Here is a 16,895-nt window from a genome sequence, read left to right on the forward strand (position 1 = left end):
TTAGCTTGCAGAAAGCTCTTTGTTACTGTCGGTGATGAGGACTCTTGTGTTTGTCTTAAAGGACCAGGGTGTAGGATTTAGCGGCATCTAGCGGTAAAAATACTCATTCCAACTAAAATACTGCTTGCCTTTTAAGCGTGTAGGAGAATCTGGAGTCAGTGTAGAAAAATGGCAGACTCCGCCACGTGAACCACTACCTTCTGTAGATAAAAACATTTCATTCTAAGGTAACAAAAACGTATTGTTTGGTCTTCTTCTTTTTGGTCTGACAGCTTTGACAGTATTTCACAAATTATTAATTCTCCACTGAATCCCGAATCTTTATCAATTATTCTCCTCTTATTGCATCATCACAGCAAAGAAATACCTTGTACAAAGAAGCTCTTCAACTTTAATTTTATTTATTTCTTTGTTGTTGGTGTTTGATTCTGTTCCATTCTGAAAGTACAATCCTGTATCTTATAAAAAATATTCATATACGTTCATATTTTATATGGATGAAACTGACTATGTAAACTGTATGTAAAACCTTCTGTGATGCAATAAAAAATATTTGGTAGTTGAGTAATGACGAATAAAACACAAATTTAATTGGTCAGGTTGGTTTTATTTTTTGGAAAGGATTTTTTTAAAGGAACTCACCTGCTGGGTTTCAGTTGTCTCCCCAACTCGGCTGAGTTTTGGCCCCATAATACAAATAATAATAATAATAATAAAAAAATATAAGAATTTTTTATCAAATGTTCACATGTTAAAAACCTGAACTTTCAGAGTCAGTGAAGTTATTTTTTAGTGGGTCTCATTTGCAGGAGGCACAAACATTACAGCATCTTCTCACTTTTGTTCATTATACTTTCATGGGTGTAATGGTTGCTAGGCAACAACAGCAGTAATTTGGTGTCTTGAGGAGCACGGAGAGAAAGTGTAGACGGGTGGGTGAGTGGGTTTTGATTTTAAAAAAAGAATAAATCTTTGATCTTGTCTTTCTCTGCTTGTTGGAAACACAGGACTCTTAGTTTATATGTTAAAAAATAATAATGAATTAGTGGACGTGAACTTTCTTCCACGTCAGAGTTGAACTAATAACTGCTGATGTCGCCGTGCTGGAAGAGTGTCTCAGCTTTTATTGTGTAAATTAATTTCAGTGCTATTTTTACTTGTTTATAGCAAAAAAATAAGGATTTTTTTGCCTTTTCATCTTTATTGTTTTGGTTCTAGAAATGGTGGAAGACAGTCTTTCTGTCACTTTATTACTTTTTGCCTCTCAATAAAAAATAATTGTATTATTATTGTTAGTTGTCAAAATTGCTGAACAAAACTCGAGAGAAGCAGCACAGTTAGAGAGTATTTCTGTCTGTGCTGAGTTTTGTGCTAAAGGAATTAAACCTGTCCCCTATAAAGGGGGAATAAACGCCCGGGCTATTATTAGAAGCTGTCCGCTATACAATCATACACAGTATGTTAACATTTGTCCTCTGCATTTAACCCATCCTCAGGAGCAGTGTGCAGCCACTGTAGAGCGCTCGGGGACCAGCTCCAGATCTCAGCTCCAGATCTCAGCTCCAGATCTCAGCCAATGCCTCGATCAAGAGCACCAACTGGAGAGATGAACCTGATACACATATTCTGATGTGGGAAAGCCAAACTGAATACTGTTCACCTCCCAACCGCGTAGGAGAAACTGCTGTTCCTCTGCTCATCAGAGTTTGTTACTTCCAATTCAAAATGGCCGACTTCCTGTTGGGTTTGGGTCCAAGAGGCTTTTTTGTACGTGTGGAGATGATCTATGTGTGTACATGTATCTGTGAAACATGCCTATAGTGCTGGTCGAGCCATTTTGCCACGCCCATGTGCGAGACCCATATCATGCGTTCATTTTCACCACCGCTGATGTGTGTGCTGTGTTTCTTGGGTTTTGCAGGATGTAGTTTTCCTGCTGTTACAGCCTCACACTGTTGCTGCAGACTCTTCTCTTTTTATTGGATTCTTATTTATATCCTTCGCTTCACGTCTGACCCACTTTCTCCTCAGAGGTGGGATCAATAAGGTTCATTTTATTGTATCTTATCTGAGATCTGAGCGAGTATCAGCCGTACTGTGAGTGCTGTGTATTTAATTGGAGTGGATCGATGTCGGGCTAAGTGGCGTCTGATTTGTATTGTACAGACATGTTGGACAGATCAGACAAGCAGAACCTGTTTCCTCAAATAAACTGTTAACAGCAGGTTTTAGAGAATCTGTCCAAAAGTACTTTTCTGAATCTCTGTTCAACTGAGTGAACTTTTAATTGTCACAGCTGCAGAAGCATTGGCTAAATGCTAAAATGAACGTGTGTCTATTAAACGTAATTCAACCACTGAAGCCAGTTAGCTGATGTTCTTGATAGTTATACATTTCTGAATGGACAAACCCAAATGTAACAAAGGTTTTGATATCATTTCCTGTGAATACTTCCTCAGAGATGAGTTTTTCTGATCCTGGATCCTACACTGGTCCTTTTTAAAAGAAACTAACCTTGGTAGAAGTCAGGATGTGAACTGTGGTTGCTGGGGTCAAAGTCGGAGAGGTCAGGTCGATCTTGGTTATTAATAAAAATGTCAAAAAAAATGTATAAAATGTCAGGAAATAAAATGACAAGACGCCATTGAACAGTCCAAAACCAGAAAATACTCACTTTCACATCGGATAAAGTAGAGCCAGATATGTTTTGACATGTTTCTCTTTATAAATAACTTTAGAAATGATAAGATTATCCAGATATGTGTTGATAAAATTCTCTGCCTTTTAACCAATTCATTGACGTGATGTCCACCGTGATCCATCAATACCTTCAAATCTAACTGAATGTACCTCTTCTGTTGCCGTACACCGTTTACAGCTCGAGCAGGGCCGAAGCGTCTGACAAATGATTTCCTGCTTTACAGAAAGTCTGTCCTTTGAATCATCGGCCCTCACTCTTCCTGAATTATACATAGTTAAGCTCAGTGATTACAGCAGATTGCCTTACAATTGCCTGTCAAGCGGAGCGCCATCGACTGTCCTAGATTCACAAATTCTCCCTCGAGTGTCTCTCCTGGGACGGAGGGCGCTTACTCGTCGCCAACTTGCTTCTGTTTAAGAGGTTTATAGGCTGAGAAGTGACAGAAATTCATCGAGAGTGAAACTATTTTCAGCGCTTTTCAAGTCGGGGCGGCGCAATCATAGGCTGCGCTGGGGACTGTTGTCACGAAATCTTAAGTGGAGGTTATTTTTGGTGTGAAATTAACAAGGTTTGTTGTTTTTGTCAGTCTGAGGGAGAGAGGAGGTAGGAACAGAGACAAAGTCGTCTCAGGTAAACCTCTTATGGTAAAAGTTTCTAATCTCGCCACGCAGGACGACATCTAAAACCTGCAGAATTTATGTCGGCTGTGTGCACGACGCAGCTCTTTCTGCTGGATGTTTCTAATATATTCTGAACAGGAGAGAAAACAAAAGTGCAAATTAATTCTCACCCATTTATCACAGTGTGTGATAGATTTCAACACTTAAAAAGACATTTTCATGACAGTGAGTGATTGATGAATCAAATTAATGCTGCATCCATTTCACCCTGATCTTTTCTGTGAAATGTTTATTTTCCAAAACAGTACAGAAGTGCAATTCAAAATGCATCTCAGTCGTCCAGCCAGAGATTTCTCACTGTCTGCCCCAAACAGCTTGTGAAATAAAGGTTTGTTCCACTGTTAAACAGCACAATATAACAGTGTGCAGCATACACGTGAATAATTTGAGGGCATTTTTTTTGCACACAATTTTGGTTTCATAATCGGCAGTTGGTCTACATTAGCAGATAGTGGAGTTGAGACAGACTAGCCGGAGGACGTCAGAGGGAAAACCAGACAATATTCTCTCCATAAAATATGATCCAGTTTCACCCAAAATCTCTGATAAAGTTGTGTGTTTGTACAGTAATCAGTGAGCGCTGCTAGCTAGCTAACTAATGAAGTAGTAGATAGTTCATGCTTACATAGGATGTGTCACATTTAGTTTTACAGGAATAAAAATCCCCAAAAATGTGATAATAAAATCGGGGTACAATAAGAGGACGTAATCTCAAAAGGCATTTTTTATTTCTAAACTTTAAAAGAGCTCCAATCAAACCTCAAATGATGGAAAACATGATGGAAACAGGACATTTCTGCTTGTTTCTTGTATTAATTTGAAGTTCCTCACGGCTCCACACAGATCTGCTGTTTCTGTCCCTTCAGTGAGAGCCGGAGCGACGTTGCTTCATGTACATCATTTATTCATTGGACTTTGTTGCATTTTGTTTTTATTGACAATTGCCTCCTGTAAACTGCTGCATAGGGAAAACAATGTCCAAGAAGACTCTTAATAAATAAATAAACACACTAGCAAGTGCTTTCCAAATAGACATAAAATCAGATTAATGTATGGATCAGAGTGACTTAATCAAATAATTATGTCCCTAACCAATCTACAGCGCCCTCCACAGGTTGTGTCCTTTCTCACAGCCGGGACTCGTTGCGTTGGCGCTGTATATATTTCAAAGGAAGTGTATCGTGAGTGAAAGCTGTGGATAGATAGCAGATCGTAAAATGTGGAATCAAACATTGATGAGGGAGCTGTTAATAATTCAGAGGCAGTGTAGAGATCTGTGGGTGAGCAGGAGTTAAAGGAGCGGCTGGAGATACAACACGAGGGGTTTGTTAGACAGGAAGCACCGATTAACCCTCAGCGTGTGTGTGTGTGTGTGTGTGTGTGTTCATATTCCTGAGTGAAACATGCACATAGCTTTACTGTAGTCCCTTTTTTTTTATCTGCAGAATTTTAACACCAATTCAATATTTAGTTCAAATCTAGCTGAATTTTTGCATTTTCCTCACACTTTACATGAAAAAATATAAACTATAAAAGGCCATACAGCTGTTGTGACACTTCTACTTATCAAAAGAGGATAAAAGTGTTGTGTGATGGTTGAAAATAATGACAAAAACTGCTCAATTCCACCACGAGGAGTTGTGTTAGGTAATAATGCGACAGAGTGACAATCAATGTAAGAGCTACAGTACAATATTATAGTTTTTATTTTAATTGTAGTAAAAACTGGAATAATAAATGGATACTTTAGTGGTTAGCCACTACTAGACTTTACTTTTGGTTCCTGTTCTTTCAACTAGATAGCTGTCTAGCTAACATTAGCTCTTTATGGATCCAGGTGATGTATAATTAATACATGTCTTATATGAACAACAGTACACAGTCACAGACATCTGCATAATTTAACATGTTCAACATTAAAGTTGACGACATTATGAAACGGCAGAATATCAGACGTGGATATGGAGTGTGAGCGTCAGAGCCTCTGCTGTGAGGCTACGCTTCCCATTATGATCCTTTTCAGGATTTAATGCAGGATTTGCCCCCCCCATACCCACAGAAGAACTGACGTGGAGGGCATGTGGAGTTCACTCAGTATCGGCACTCAGTCTGTGAGGAAGGACGTGAACCCTCATCATCAGTCAGAAGTGACGTCACCATCCAGAGTTCATCATCGTCTGTCTGAAAAACTTGGATTCGTCATTTTGTGAGCAAGAGGTTTAAAGTTAAGATCTGTTCCAAATAGAAATAACAAGCTGGGATAAAGGAAATAGGGTTGCTTTATAGTCACTATTCTCAACATGAACAGGTGAGACTGAACTCACGATGAAATAAATCTTTTTAAGCTCAGAGTTTAAGCTCAGAAAAACTGGTTGTTGCAGAGTTTTTGTGTTTCTGTCAATCAGTTGTCATCCTCTCCAAGCTCTCTTTGCTAAGCTATGTCTCCCTCAGTGGCTGCTGCTGCCTGTGAAACTCTACAATGATAACAGGTTTACCACTTTAAATTAAAAAGGAAAGTTATCAGCACGAGATGGCAGCGGCCGCATCTCGGATATTCTGGCTTCAGTTGAACTGTCGCTAACAGATGTGGCAACCTAGCCAACTTATTAACGTTAGAATGAGGTCAAGGATGAACTCTACCATAAAAATACATACAGACGTACCTTAACCCTGCAAAGGGTTCTTAAAAATGCGTTTGATGGCTACATACGTGTTACTGATACATACTGGTGCCTTAAACCGATGGTTCCCAACCTGGGGGTCTGGTTTAAAGTGTTTAAGAAAACGTGAAAGATATACACAGTAGGCCTTTATCTCAGTTTCATTCCTGTCTGAAGAAAACTGAATGAAATTATTATTTTTGAAGTTTAGATTATTATTTAAAGACCTGAATACAAACTATATTCATAGAGCTTTCGCTGTCTGATGAACAGACCTGCGTTAGAAAAAAGAGCCGATAGAACAATGAGAAGAAAACACTGAAATCAAAAAAGAAGACTATTAAGTCTGAATGATTGTGGAAAAATTAAAAAATATGTAACAGATAAAAAGTTCCTAAAGTATCAGGAAAGCTCCTCTCTGATCAATATTCACAGGAAATGATCTGCCCAGAATGAATCCAGATCTCTTTTTGAGCACTGTTTGGGTTCATTGTACCGTTCATCAGCTGTTCTCTGCTCTTATTGTTATACACTGAATATAATATGAAATATCCATAAAATATGTAATTTAGCCAGGAATAATTGGTTTTACACAATGATAGAAAAGATGTCCCTCAAGGAAAAAGGTTGGGAATTACTTCCTTAAATAATGGGAAGACACGCTGATTGTGCCCGTTCTAGATTTTAAGTGGAAACACACACAGCTTTCTATCATTTTTAAGGGACCAAATACACAAGTACAGGAAGCCACAGAAGAGTGATGAAGAAATGAGTCCTAAAACCCAGAAATGAGTTAGCATTAACCTCCAGTTCGCTCATCTCTAAGTCAATAGGTCTTTTTAAATGGGTTTTTGGTTAAATGCCTGAAATTAGGTCTGTGATTGACACAATTATTAGACATTTTCCCGTTTTGCGAGTCATGAAGCATTTATGTCTTAAAAAGCATTGATTAAAAGCAGTGTGTTAGCTCTTTCCAAACACCGGATGAGGGAATATGTTTTGGGGGAAACGCTGCTCGTCCTTTGACCGTTTCTTCTTTCATGTGTCACCTATCTTCGGTCTGTTCAGACAGACAGCTGCTGGCTCGCCCCTCTGACAGAAACTCGTCCCCGCCTTTTGTTCCTCCCCACAGATGCTCCTCTCTCTCTGCTTTCCTCAGCCTCAGTCTTCCCTGACTAACAAACCCTCATTATACACATTATGCTGAGTGCAGACCTCCACAGTCGCAGGGACACAAGGGTTTAATGTTTTCTCTTTTTTCCCCCTCTCTCCTCCTTTCTGTCTCTCTTTTTCCGTTCGCCCCGTTCGTCTCTTTTTCTTTTGTCCTCACTGACCCATTTGAGCACTCTCAGGTACAGCCGCCGCGGCCCAGCGAGGCTCGATGATGGGGCTCCGGGGCTTGTTGCCTAGCAACAGGCAGCAAGCCGGCTTGTGTGGCGGTGGTGGTTTTATGTAACAGTGGGTTTGATGCTTGAATGTAGGGCGCTCAGTCTCGGGGGGGGTGTTTGTGTCAGCGACCATGACCCCCTCCCTCCCCAACCCCAGTAAACAGAAAGGGCACCCAGCTTGAATAACTGACAAGTCCATCTCTCGCTCACTGGACATAAATTTGGGTGGACGGTGTGATTAAGTGTTTGGTCTTTGCAAAGTGGATGGGTTTTGTCTTGTTGACATTAAAAAAAATCATAGAAAGGATCCTGTTTTGGCTTTCAGTCAGTAACATTTTTATTTAGATAGCACCTTGCTAGAACATTATAATGTAATGTAAATGCAAGTAACCTCAAGAGAGCAATACGTCATTAATGCTACTAGGGGGTTTGTCATCGATGCCGTGCTTCTGCTTCCTCCCACTCATTGACAGTATAAACAGCAGACAGAAAGTGAAGGCAACGCAGAAGTGACTTAAACCTGCATTCAATGTAAAGGCCAGCAGGGGGCAGCTTCATTGGCTACAATAACACACAGGTACCATTCAGTCTTATAGAGAAATGAACACTGGAACAAAAATCAGCGTGATGAGAACAACCTAAAATGACAGAAACCGTGTTTGTGAAAATTTTATTTGACTTTGATTTATTTTTGTTGCATCTGGAGGCTTTATGAGCTGTACTGCAGTCAGCCACCAGGGGGAGATAGAGAGAGAGAGAGAGAGTCTATACTGCAGTCAGCCACCAGGGGGAGAGAGAGAGAGAGAGAGAGAGAGTCTATACTGCAGTCAGCCACCAGGGGGAGATAGAGAGAGAGAGAGAGAGAGAGAGAGAGAGTCTATACTGCAGTCAGCCACCAGGGGAGATAGAGAGAGAGTCTATACTGCAGTCAGCCACCAGGGGGAGATAGAGAGAGAGAGAGAGAGTCTATACTGCAGTCAGCCACCAGGGGGGAGAGAGAGAGAGAGAGAGAGAGTCTATACTGCAGTCAGCCACCAGGGGAGATAGAGAGAGAGTCTATACTGCAGTCAGCCACCAGGGGGAGATGTATTTCAATTGTCTGCCACATCAACAAACAACAACAAAAGAGACGCAGGTTGATGACTTTGTGAAGTAGTATGTGATAATGGGAGTTGTTGTCTTTATTGTTAAACAAAAACCATTTCTAATAAAATCTCTCTGATGTAACTCAGAAAGGCAGAAATCATTAACGGACGAGATAATGTATTAAAGTTTTGTCCGTGTTACGTTTAGTCATGTCGGCTCCGATGATCGTGTGAAATTATAGCAACTAGAGGATGTGACACCATTAACAGGCGACCCGACGAAACCTGAATGAATATGAATAAAATTCTGAACATTGTTGGAAGCAATCGGGATAATGTATATATTTGATAATATCTATAGATGTTTTAATGTTACATATTGTACCTTTAAAAACAATCAAAAAGAATAGCAGCATGAGTTCAACTAAAGGTAGCACCAACTACAACCATTTAAAAACACAGAAAATCAATGAAAATTAACGTAGGTTTTTAAAATTATTCAAAAAGTAGAGAGCTACTAAACATAACATTTAATCATAAATCAAGTTTTAGACTGAAATTGATCTGTTAGCCTCTAAGAAGAAAGTAAGACACAGAAACAGCAGAGAATCCGATAAATGTTCAAAATAAAACACCCTGCGCACAGTGCGCAGACACCCAATCATAACAACAGACAAAAACCAACTTAACCGTGGAAGATGCACTTAAATCATTAAAGGGGAGGAAAAATCTCTACTGGTGGTAAATGAAGGCGGATGGAGGTCAGATTAAGGTTTTATAGGGAGCAAAAATTTGAATGAATCTTTGAATACGTTTGTAGTTCTTTATTTTAAATCGTTGTAAACCTGATTTGTCTGAAAGAACTAAATATAAAAGATCCGTTAGAGGAGGGTTGAAGGCGGTTTAATGTGCACATAGAAACAGCTTTTCTAGCAGAGTAATAATTGACCTGATCTGCAGTTTGAGGCGTCCTGTCAATCTAGTTACTCAGTGTCAATAAAGCTTTCAATCTTTGTATTCTTCTGGTTAAATCAGGGTTGTTCAGGCGAGGCTTTGTGTTGTTTTTTGGCGCACATTTATGAGTTGTGTGTGTGTGTTCATCTGTGTGTTGTGCATTGTTTTCTGTGTGTGTGTGTGTGTGTGTGTGTGTGTGTGTGTGTGTGTGTGTGTGTGTGTGTGTGTGTGTGTGTGTGTTGTGTGCTGCTCTCCCTCCTCCCTCCGCCTGTTAGCCCAGATGGCGGTCGACTCTTTGTGGTCAACTGAAGAGCATCACCGGCGGGAAGGAGGCGGTTGCCATGGTGAAAGTGACATCTGATTCATATTCAAACAGCTTCAGAGATCGTTAGTTCGACTCCAGTATTTTTATCCATTTTTCAGCGACAGATGCAGCTCTGATCCAAAGTCAACCGCCATGTTGTCCACACTCGAATACGTTTGTTTCACCAGGGCCCCCGATGGCGGCGAGGCGAGGGCGGCCATCATCCCGCCATCATCTCCCGTGTCCACAGTGCAATGAGGAAATGACTTCTGATGTCTGATCACGTCACTTGCTGTCAGTTCTGTCTCTGCGCTGAAATGATAAACTTCATTATTACTTCTGGTTGGTTTTTATTTGGGGGGGGGGGGGTGAATGGAGACTTATTAGCTGTGAATAAACGCTCGTCTCTGGACTCTGTTTCAACTTGGCTGCTTCATTTGATGCAGACAACAGGCTCTTGAGCTCTGAGGTAATAATCCGAGCTCAGCTGCGATGCCACAGGCTCTCCACGTGTGTGTGTGTGTGTGTGTGTGTGTGTGTGTGTGTGTGTGTGTGTGTGACAGAGGAGGAGGAAACAGGGGGAGCGTGTTGGTGAAACAATGTTTTATGTTGCAGCAGTACAATTTTGAGAGGCCCAGCAGCAGCTCGGTGAGGCTGTTGTTTCATACCAGAACACAAAACTGTTGCATGCATGAAAATATTCAAACACAACAGCATTCTTATTCCTTAACACTAGTATGACTGCTACTGCTAATAATAAAAATGTTTGTCCTTGCTGACATATTATCACCTTATTGTGTGTGTACGCTCACAAAGCGAAGTTTAATTCACTTGCTTCTTGTGTGTCATATTTGTGTCCAGCTGATGAATCAGAGTCCAATTGTCACTCTCCTTTTAGCTCTGGTTTTGGTCTCCACCAACTCCTGAGGAAAAAAATGTTTTTATGCAAGTTCATGCTAACTTTGTCTGCTGTTTTCCAACTATACATTATTATAATGTTTTAATCTAACAGATCTTTTGGAAGTGACAATAAAATCCTGATAATGAGTTAGAATTTTCCGTTTATAGTTTTAAACGATTTGTCATAAAGACCTTTGAGATTTTCTCCCCTCTTACATACAGATTTTAGCCAACAGGAATAAGCCATTAGAAAAATGGACTTGGCAGCGTTGTGTTTGTGGTCAGTTGGGTCGGAGACCTCCGGGAGCAGAAATGAAGAGAAAACATGAAGAGCTCGACCTCAACTTCGACCTCCGACCCCTCTGAGATAATAAAACCCATTAGACCCCGTCCGGTTGTTGTGGTCTGCTCCTGCTCGCACCAGAGCTGATCTATTACGACTCTTTAAACGTGACTGACAGCATGGTATTAAAATATAAATGCTCAGGGATGTTGTGGAGGACAAACTAGAGCAGCATCAAAATGAAGAACGCTAATTTCTGTTTGCATATAAATTATTTCTTCATAGTTTATTGAATAATAATATTTAATATAAAGTTATTATATTGATTTAAAAGAATAAAGTTTACTCCTCTTGCATTAATTCTCATTAATGCTGCTTTTTATTCAACTTGGTTTTCTCTTTCAGTGCCTTTAAAACAAATCACTGTCAGTATAAAATATATTCTCTGTCTGCTGTATGATGTATATTTTAGATGAAATCTTGAAAAGATGCCAATTTGTCTCATTTCCCAAATATTCAAACTGACAAATGTGTATCTTTGGAAACTCTGGGATCTAAATTAGAGTTTGAACAGTGTTTATTTGGATGAGACTGACACATTTCCACTCATTTGTATGTGGATTTGTGACTTCAACCAAAATCTAAATGCCAGGAATTCAATAAAAAGCCCAAATACCTCAAAAGGTTTTTCTGCTCGGTTGATGTGGAAAACTTCAAAAACCTTAAAAAGTAACCTTGAAAACAAGACGCTGACATTTCTGCCTCTGCTGCAGTCTTCAGGAGGCGTCCACTCACGAGACAGACATTAAATAAAGAGAGTGGGATATACATAATTCACCAGCCATCTCTCCCACCATATGTGGCTGATAAAAGCACCACAGGGACGTCCCTATATCCTAGAATTTACGTTTTTGCTAATTACAGTTTGATGGAATATGTAATTGCTGCTCAGAGTGTAGGAAGCTCTACGTTTATGTGCCACATGTAAGTCTCAGGGAGGTGGTCGGGGTCGATGGTGGGTGTAAAGAGCGAGCACAGGAAAAGGTTCACATCCTGAGGTCCACGTGTGGTTAACAAAAGCACTTCGGTTTCCTAAAGCACAAAACTGAAGAAATGTTCAACAGTTTGGCTGAAACGTGAGTTTGTCCTAGTACTGTTTAGTATTTAGTAGTTTTCTTCCTAAAATGGTAGAAAATGCTCTAAAATAAGCAATAAAAATGGAGGGATTTTTATTATTTTGACATGCGATTGGCTCCTATCTATATATTCCAAATAAAAGTTAGACACACAAATTTAAAAAAAAGGCAGTATCTCAGAAACTATAAGGAGCACAATCAGATATTTGAGATCTATAAACTCATAGCAAGTTGAATATCCCAGATAGGCACATATAGGCTGTGCAAAATGGATTATTTCATATGGAAAACATTTAACAGGTACAATTTTAGCATTGTTGGTAAAAAAAAAAAAAAATCCTGATTTTGGTGATAAAAGTATGATTATTTCATGTGATACAAAATTTTTAAAGTTGTACTGTTAAATATAACTTTCATAACATCACACCAACTAGAACACATGTTAAGGCATTTTATCTTTTCATACTAAACACAGTCTTTGGGTGCACTTACAGACCCACACACACTTCGTCTAATTAAAGTCCCTCTCAGAACCACGTGGGCATTTAAAGCTTTGTTGGCCCGATTATGAAATCTGTTGCACCTGTTTGGGTGGAAAAGTCACCACATCATCTTCATTCTTATTGGTCCATGAAGTTTGGTGACATTGTGTAATTGCAGCGTAGCTCCGCCCATCTTCAACCCGAGCAGAGATCTACTCAGCCAGCCTGAGAGTGAACACCTGTGTGGGGGTGCAGCAGGGCCTTTACACAGGTACTCCACCCTAAAACGTGATTTTAAAGTGTAAACTGAATTCTATGACTGCACTGTGATCAAACACATCAATGCTTCACTTTACGTCGGACATTTCGATATAAAAACACCTGTTAATGACAATTCTGGAAAAGAAAATGGCGTCTTAGTTTGTGGAAATTACATTTTACCTTCCAGAAGACATTTTCTTAGAACTTGTGCAGCATTCTTTTGGATTGAACTCTTCCGTGAAGAGCAGCTTTTTGAAAGACACGTGTTGGTGTTTCTGATGGTGTATCCTCATGTTGAAGCTGTGATACTGAAGCTGCATTACTGCTCTTGTGTCTCCTCAGCAGAATAATCCCCCGCAACACCTGAAATCTATGAAACAGACACACACAAACACGCCTTCACTCACTCACTCGCAAACACTCACTGCACCCCCCAACATGCCAACGGTCACCATGGCAACTCCATTCTCCACATCTCTGCCTCTCCCGTTGTTTCCTCCTCCTCCTCCTCCTCCTCCTCCTCCACGTCTAACAGAAAATCCATACGAGGGAGGGAAACGACAGAAACACAATCAATTTCTCCCGAGCACACAACGTTTGTGTTTGTCACCATCGTGGCGACCGGATGCTCCGAGTCGTTTTGATTCGCTGATTTATTCTTCGGCGATGTCTCTGTTTAGGGAGGCAGATACAGCAAGAGTGGGAGGGAATTTAAAAGCTGCAATGTGCAACTTCTAACACATTAAAAGGACATTAACAGTCTGTGTAATAAAGGTAGACATTCTGACTTTATAAAGGCCATATGCTATTTCCTGTGGGCGTGGCCAGCAGTGACATTGACCAAAAAGAGCAAAACAGGAAGGAAAGAAACATGAAGACTCAACGGCCACTGGACGCGGCTTCATGAGCTGGAACAAGCTGACTGGACACCACCTGCTGAAGGCACAACGAAGGCAGACACGTTGACGTGGCAATAACAACCTCTTACAGCCTCCTGACATCACATCCTGTTGTGATGCTGTTCAGCCAACCTTCTGCAAGGCTGAAACCAAATGTCCTTATCACACTTGAGGATCGTGCTCATTCAAAGTTATATACGCAAAATTCACCACTAGATGTCACACTAGAGCAGCAGCATCTCCGACCAAAATGTGATTAAATTAAGTTTGGGAGGCTGAAGACCAGACTCCACATGACCAACATTCTGATGTGATTCTTTACTTTGTTGCAGAATGAAATATCTCCATAATGGATTGTTCTGAAATTTCAAAGACTTTTGGATCCCCAGAGGAACTCAGAACAATAATACAACTCATTAAAACCGTCTCTGTTAGTGTTTCCAACAATCACCAACTCTGGTTTGGTGGAAATAAATCCTTAATTCACCGACGTAGATGATAAAAACAGCAGTTTCAGTCGGAGCAGACCGGCTATGGAAACAAACCACAGAGAGGCTGCGATACAACACAGGCAGAGGGAGAGAGACACCATGTGACTCTGTGTCTGTATATAGAGAATAGCTGTTTGCATTTTAAGATAAATATATAAAATAAATGTGAGGCCTGGTTATCATGGAGCTAGTGCAGTAAAATCAGTCCAATCTCTTATTGAGCTTTCTTTCATTAGTCTTTTTGAAAAAGCGGAATGTGTTCCTGAGGTTTATTCTGTCCAAACCAAGATAACTGAGTATCAACATAACTTCTGAGGTCAGAGGTCACAGCGCCATGGCAACAGGTTGGATGAAATATTCCTGCACCCACAGATGGATCAATGATATTTATCTGCTTTTAGGACTGAGACTCTCCTCAGTGTGTGACTGCAGGAGTCTGACTGAGCTTCTTCTGCCATCTAGTGGACGTTTGTACACACTGCAGGAGGTTTGTGTTGTTAGATTATGATGACACTGTTTTGTGCTATTCAGATGTTTCACTAACACAAAAGTACAAAAGTACGTTAGCACCAAAATATACTCGAAGAAGAGAATGTCTAATTTCAGAACTATATTGTTTAACTGTTATAGGGGATGCATTAATGTTACAGCTGCAGGGTGGGGCAGCTCTAAGCTACTACTGCTGGCAGCTTAATCTATAACAATATATAATCATGTATTGGTTGATTTATATTTTGCAGTAACTGAACATTCAAAGTAACTAAAGATTTCAAGTTGTGACAAGTACACAGTAAATCCTCACAGCAAATCTTAATAAAAGTAGTAAGCTAAAATAACTTATTCAAATTATTAAACCCAACTCTGACAGATAATGTAATAATTTGCTTCAGTGGAAACATTTGTATGCAGTGATTTTTAGTCAATTAACACATTTTAAATAAATTTGGTAAAATACTCACTAGTTTTAAGTACAATGAACTTAATTTACCTTTAACAATAAATTAGTTACTTGTACTCAAATCAAGTATTTTTACATGCTGAAATTGTGGGAGTTAATATATTGAAACTGTTGGTTTCCTCAAACAGTTTGAGCTGAACTAACTCATCAGGTTTTACAGTGTATAATATGTGTTGGAGTAGAAGTATAAAGTAAAATGGAAGAATCAGTGAGTAAACCCAAAACAGAGCTACATCAGCTCTCACACAGAATACACATACACCAGCTACTGGATTAGTATGTTTATCAGAACATGAACTCTCTACAGTGTTTCAGTCTGGATGCCAACATCTTTAACTCAAATTTAGAACAGTGAAAACCCATTTCAGACTAAAAACTGGGAAGTTGGGGTCTTTTCAAAGGTTTTTTCTCTCTCTACTGTTTCATGGAGCTTCATTTTATGAAAATTCCTTCATCAGCGTCTTTGATGAAGTCAAATATAAGAAACATGGAATCAAAAACAAATTCAAATTAAAAAAATGGCAAAAAAGTGTCACTTAAGGCAAACAGTTGGAAGTGAGATTAGATAGATTAGTTCATTCTGTAAATGCTGTTCATACTGTATATATCCTGCTAGTATATTCATATATATAGCTATAATATTATTTTCTTTAATTATATCCCTGTACATATGCACATTACTCTGCACTTTACTGATTTGCACTTCTGGTTAGATGCTTAACTGCATTTCGCTGTCTAGTAGTTGTACTTGTGCAATGAAATTTAAAGTTTAATCTAATACAATCAACAAAAAAGGACAAAACACTGTACTTTTCCAGACATTTGGTGGTGGTGTACAGATTACTTACTCCTTTATCAGATCCAGATTCACATTTTAGGCTAACTGAAGGTCTAGTTTAAGACATGATACCTTTATAATAAACATAATTTCATCATTTTTATTCCCTTTTTTTGTATTTGCATGTGTTGTCTATATACTCTGTCCCATACCCATCCAGCTGATGAGTTAATGAGTTAACTGAACACACCTTCCACCTGATTGCTGTTTGTCTGACAGCCTATTCAGGGTTCTACTCATTTAAGAAATTGTTTTCTAGGACAGTTTTTCTTGACAATACACGACAGCACATACTCACAAAGTCATATTATTTACCAGTAGCCTTTTATTGACAAACTCCAGTTTTATTCCTCCTTTTTTATTGATGCACGGTTCATGATTTTTATGTCTGAAATGGGCTTCCATAAGTAACAGCTCTATTTACACACAAATACTCCACTGATTTGTCACATTTTAGTGTTTCAACTGACATCCACCTCCCCATGTTTTCCCTGCTTCAATAAACTCATGCAAACGGTCCTAAAATGAACAAAAGACCACCTAAACTCAGAGCTCAATTAAACACAATTTCTGTTTAAAACAGACTGGCCACGTTATTTGAAGCAGTTTAATATGTATGTTTTTCTAACTACTATCAGTCTCCTCTGGCTACTTCTGTTCCTGAAGATGTGTTTTTGTGTTACAGTCAGGGAGAACAGTGAAGCGTCTGCAGCTGAGCTGTACATGCGATCGGGTCTGAAGCTGATAATCAACCATCGGCTCAGTCAGTCGGAGTCCAGATGGTTTGGGATCGTGCAGCAGGTGTCTGGTTTCATTTCCATCTCCTCCTCTTCGCGCTCTTCCGACGACGTGATTCATCAGAACCTTTTTCAGGA

At 39.6% G+C, this 16,895-nt stretch overlaps 1 protein-coding gene across 1 annotated transcript in view; it reads right to left on the bottom strand.

Annotated features, from left to right (window-relative positions):
- Positions 1-15,450: 15,450 nt before the first annotated feature.
- The window catches only part of adcy8 (adenylate cyclase 8 (brain)), a 100,558-nt gene continuing 99,113 nt past the window's right edge, over positions 15,451-16,895 (bottom strand). Inside the window, exon 17 of the mRNA XM_051403213.1 lies at positions 15,451-16,884. Coding sequence (XP_051259173.1) covers positions 16,669-16,884 — 216 coding nt within the window. The 3' untranslated portion in view covers positions 15,451-16,668. The remainder of the gene's footprint in view (positions 16,885-16,895) is intronic.

This window comes from Dicentrarchus labrax, unplaced genomic scaffold, assembly GCF_905237075.1.
Source record: "Dicentrarchus labrax unplaced genomic scaffold, dlabrax2021, whole genome shotgun sequence".
NCBI classification, from domain to species: domain Eukaryota; kingdom Metazoa; phylum Chordata; class Actinopteri; family Moronidae; genus Dicentrarchus; species Dicentrarchus labrax.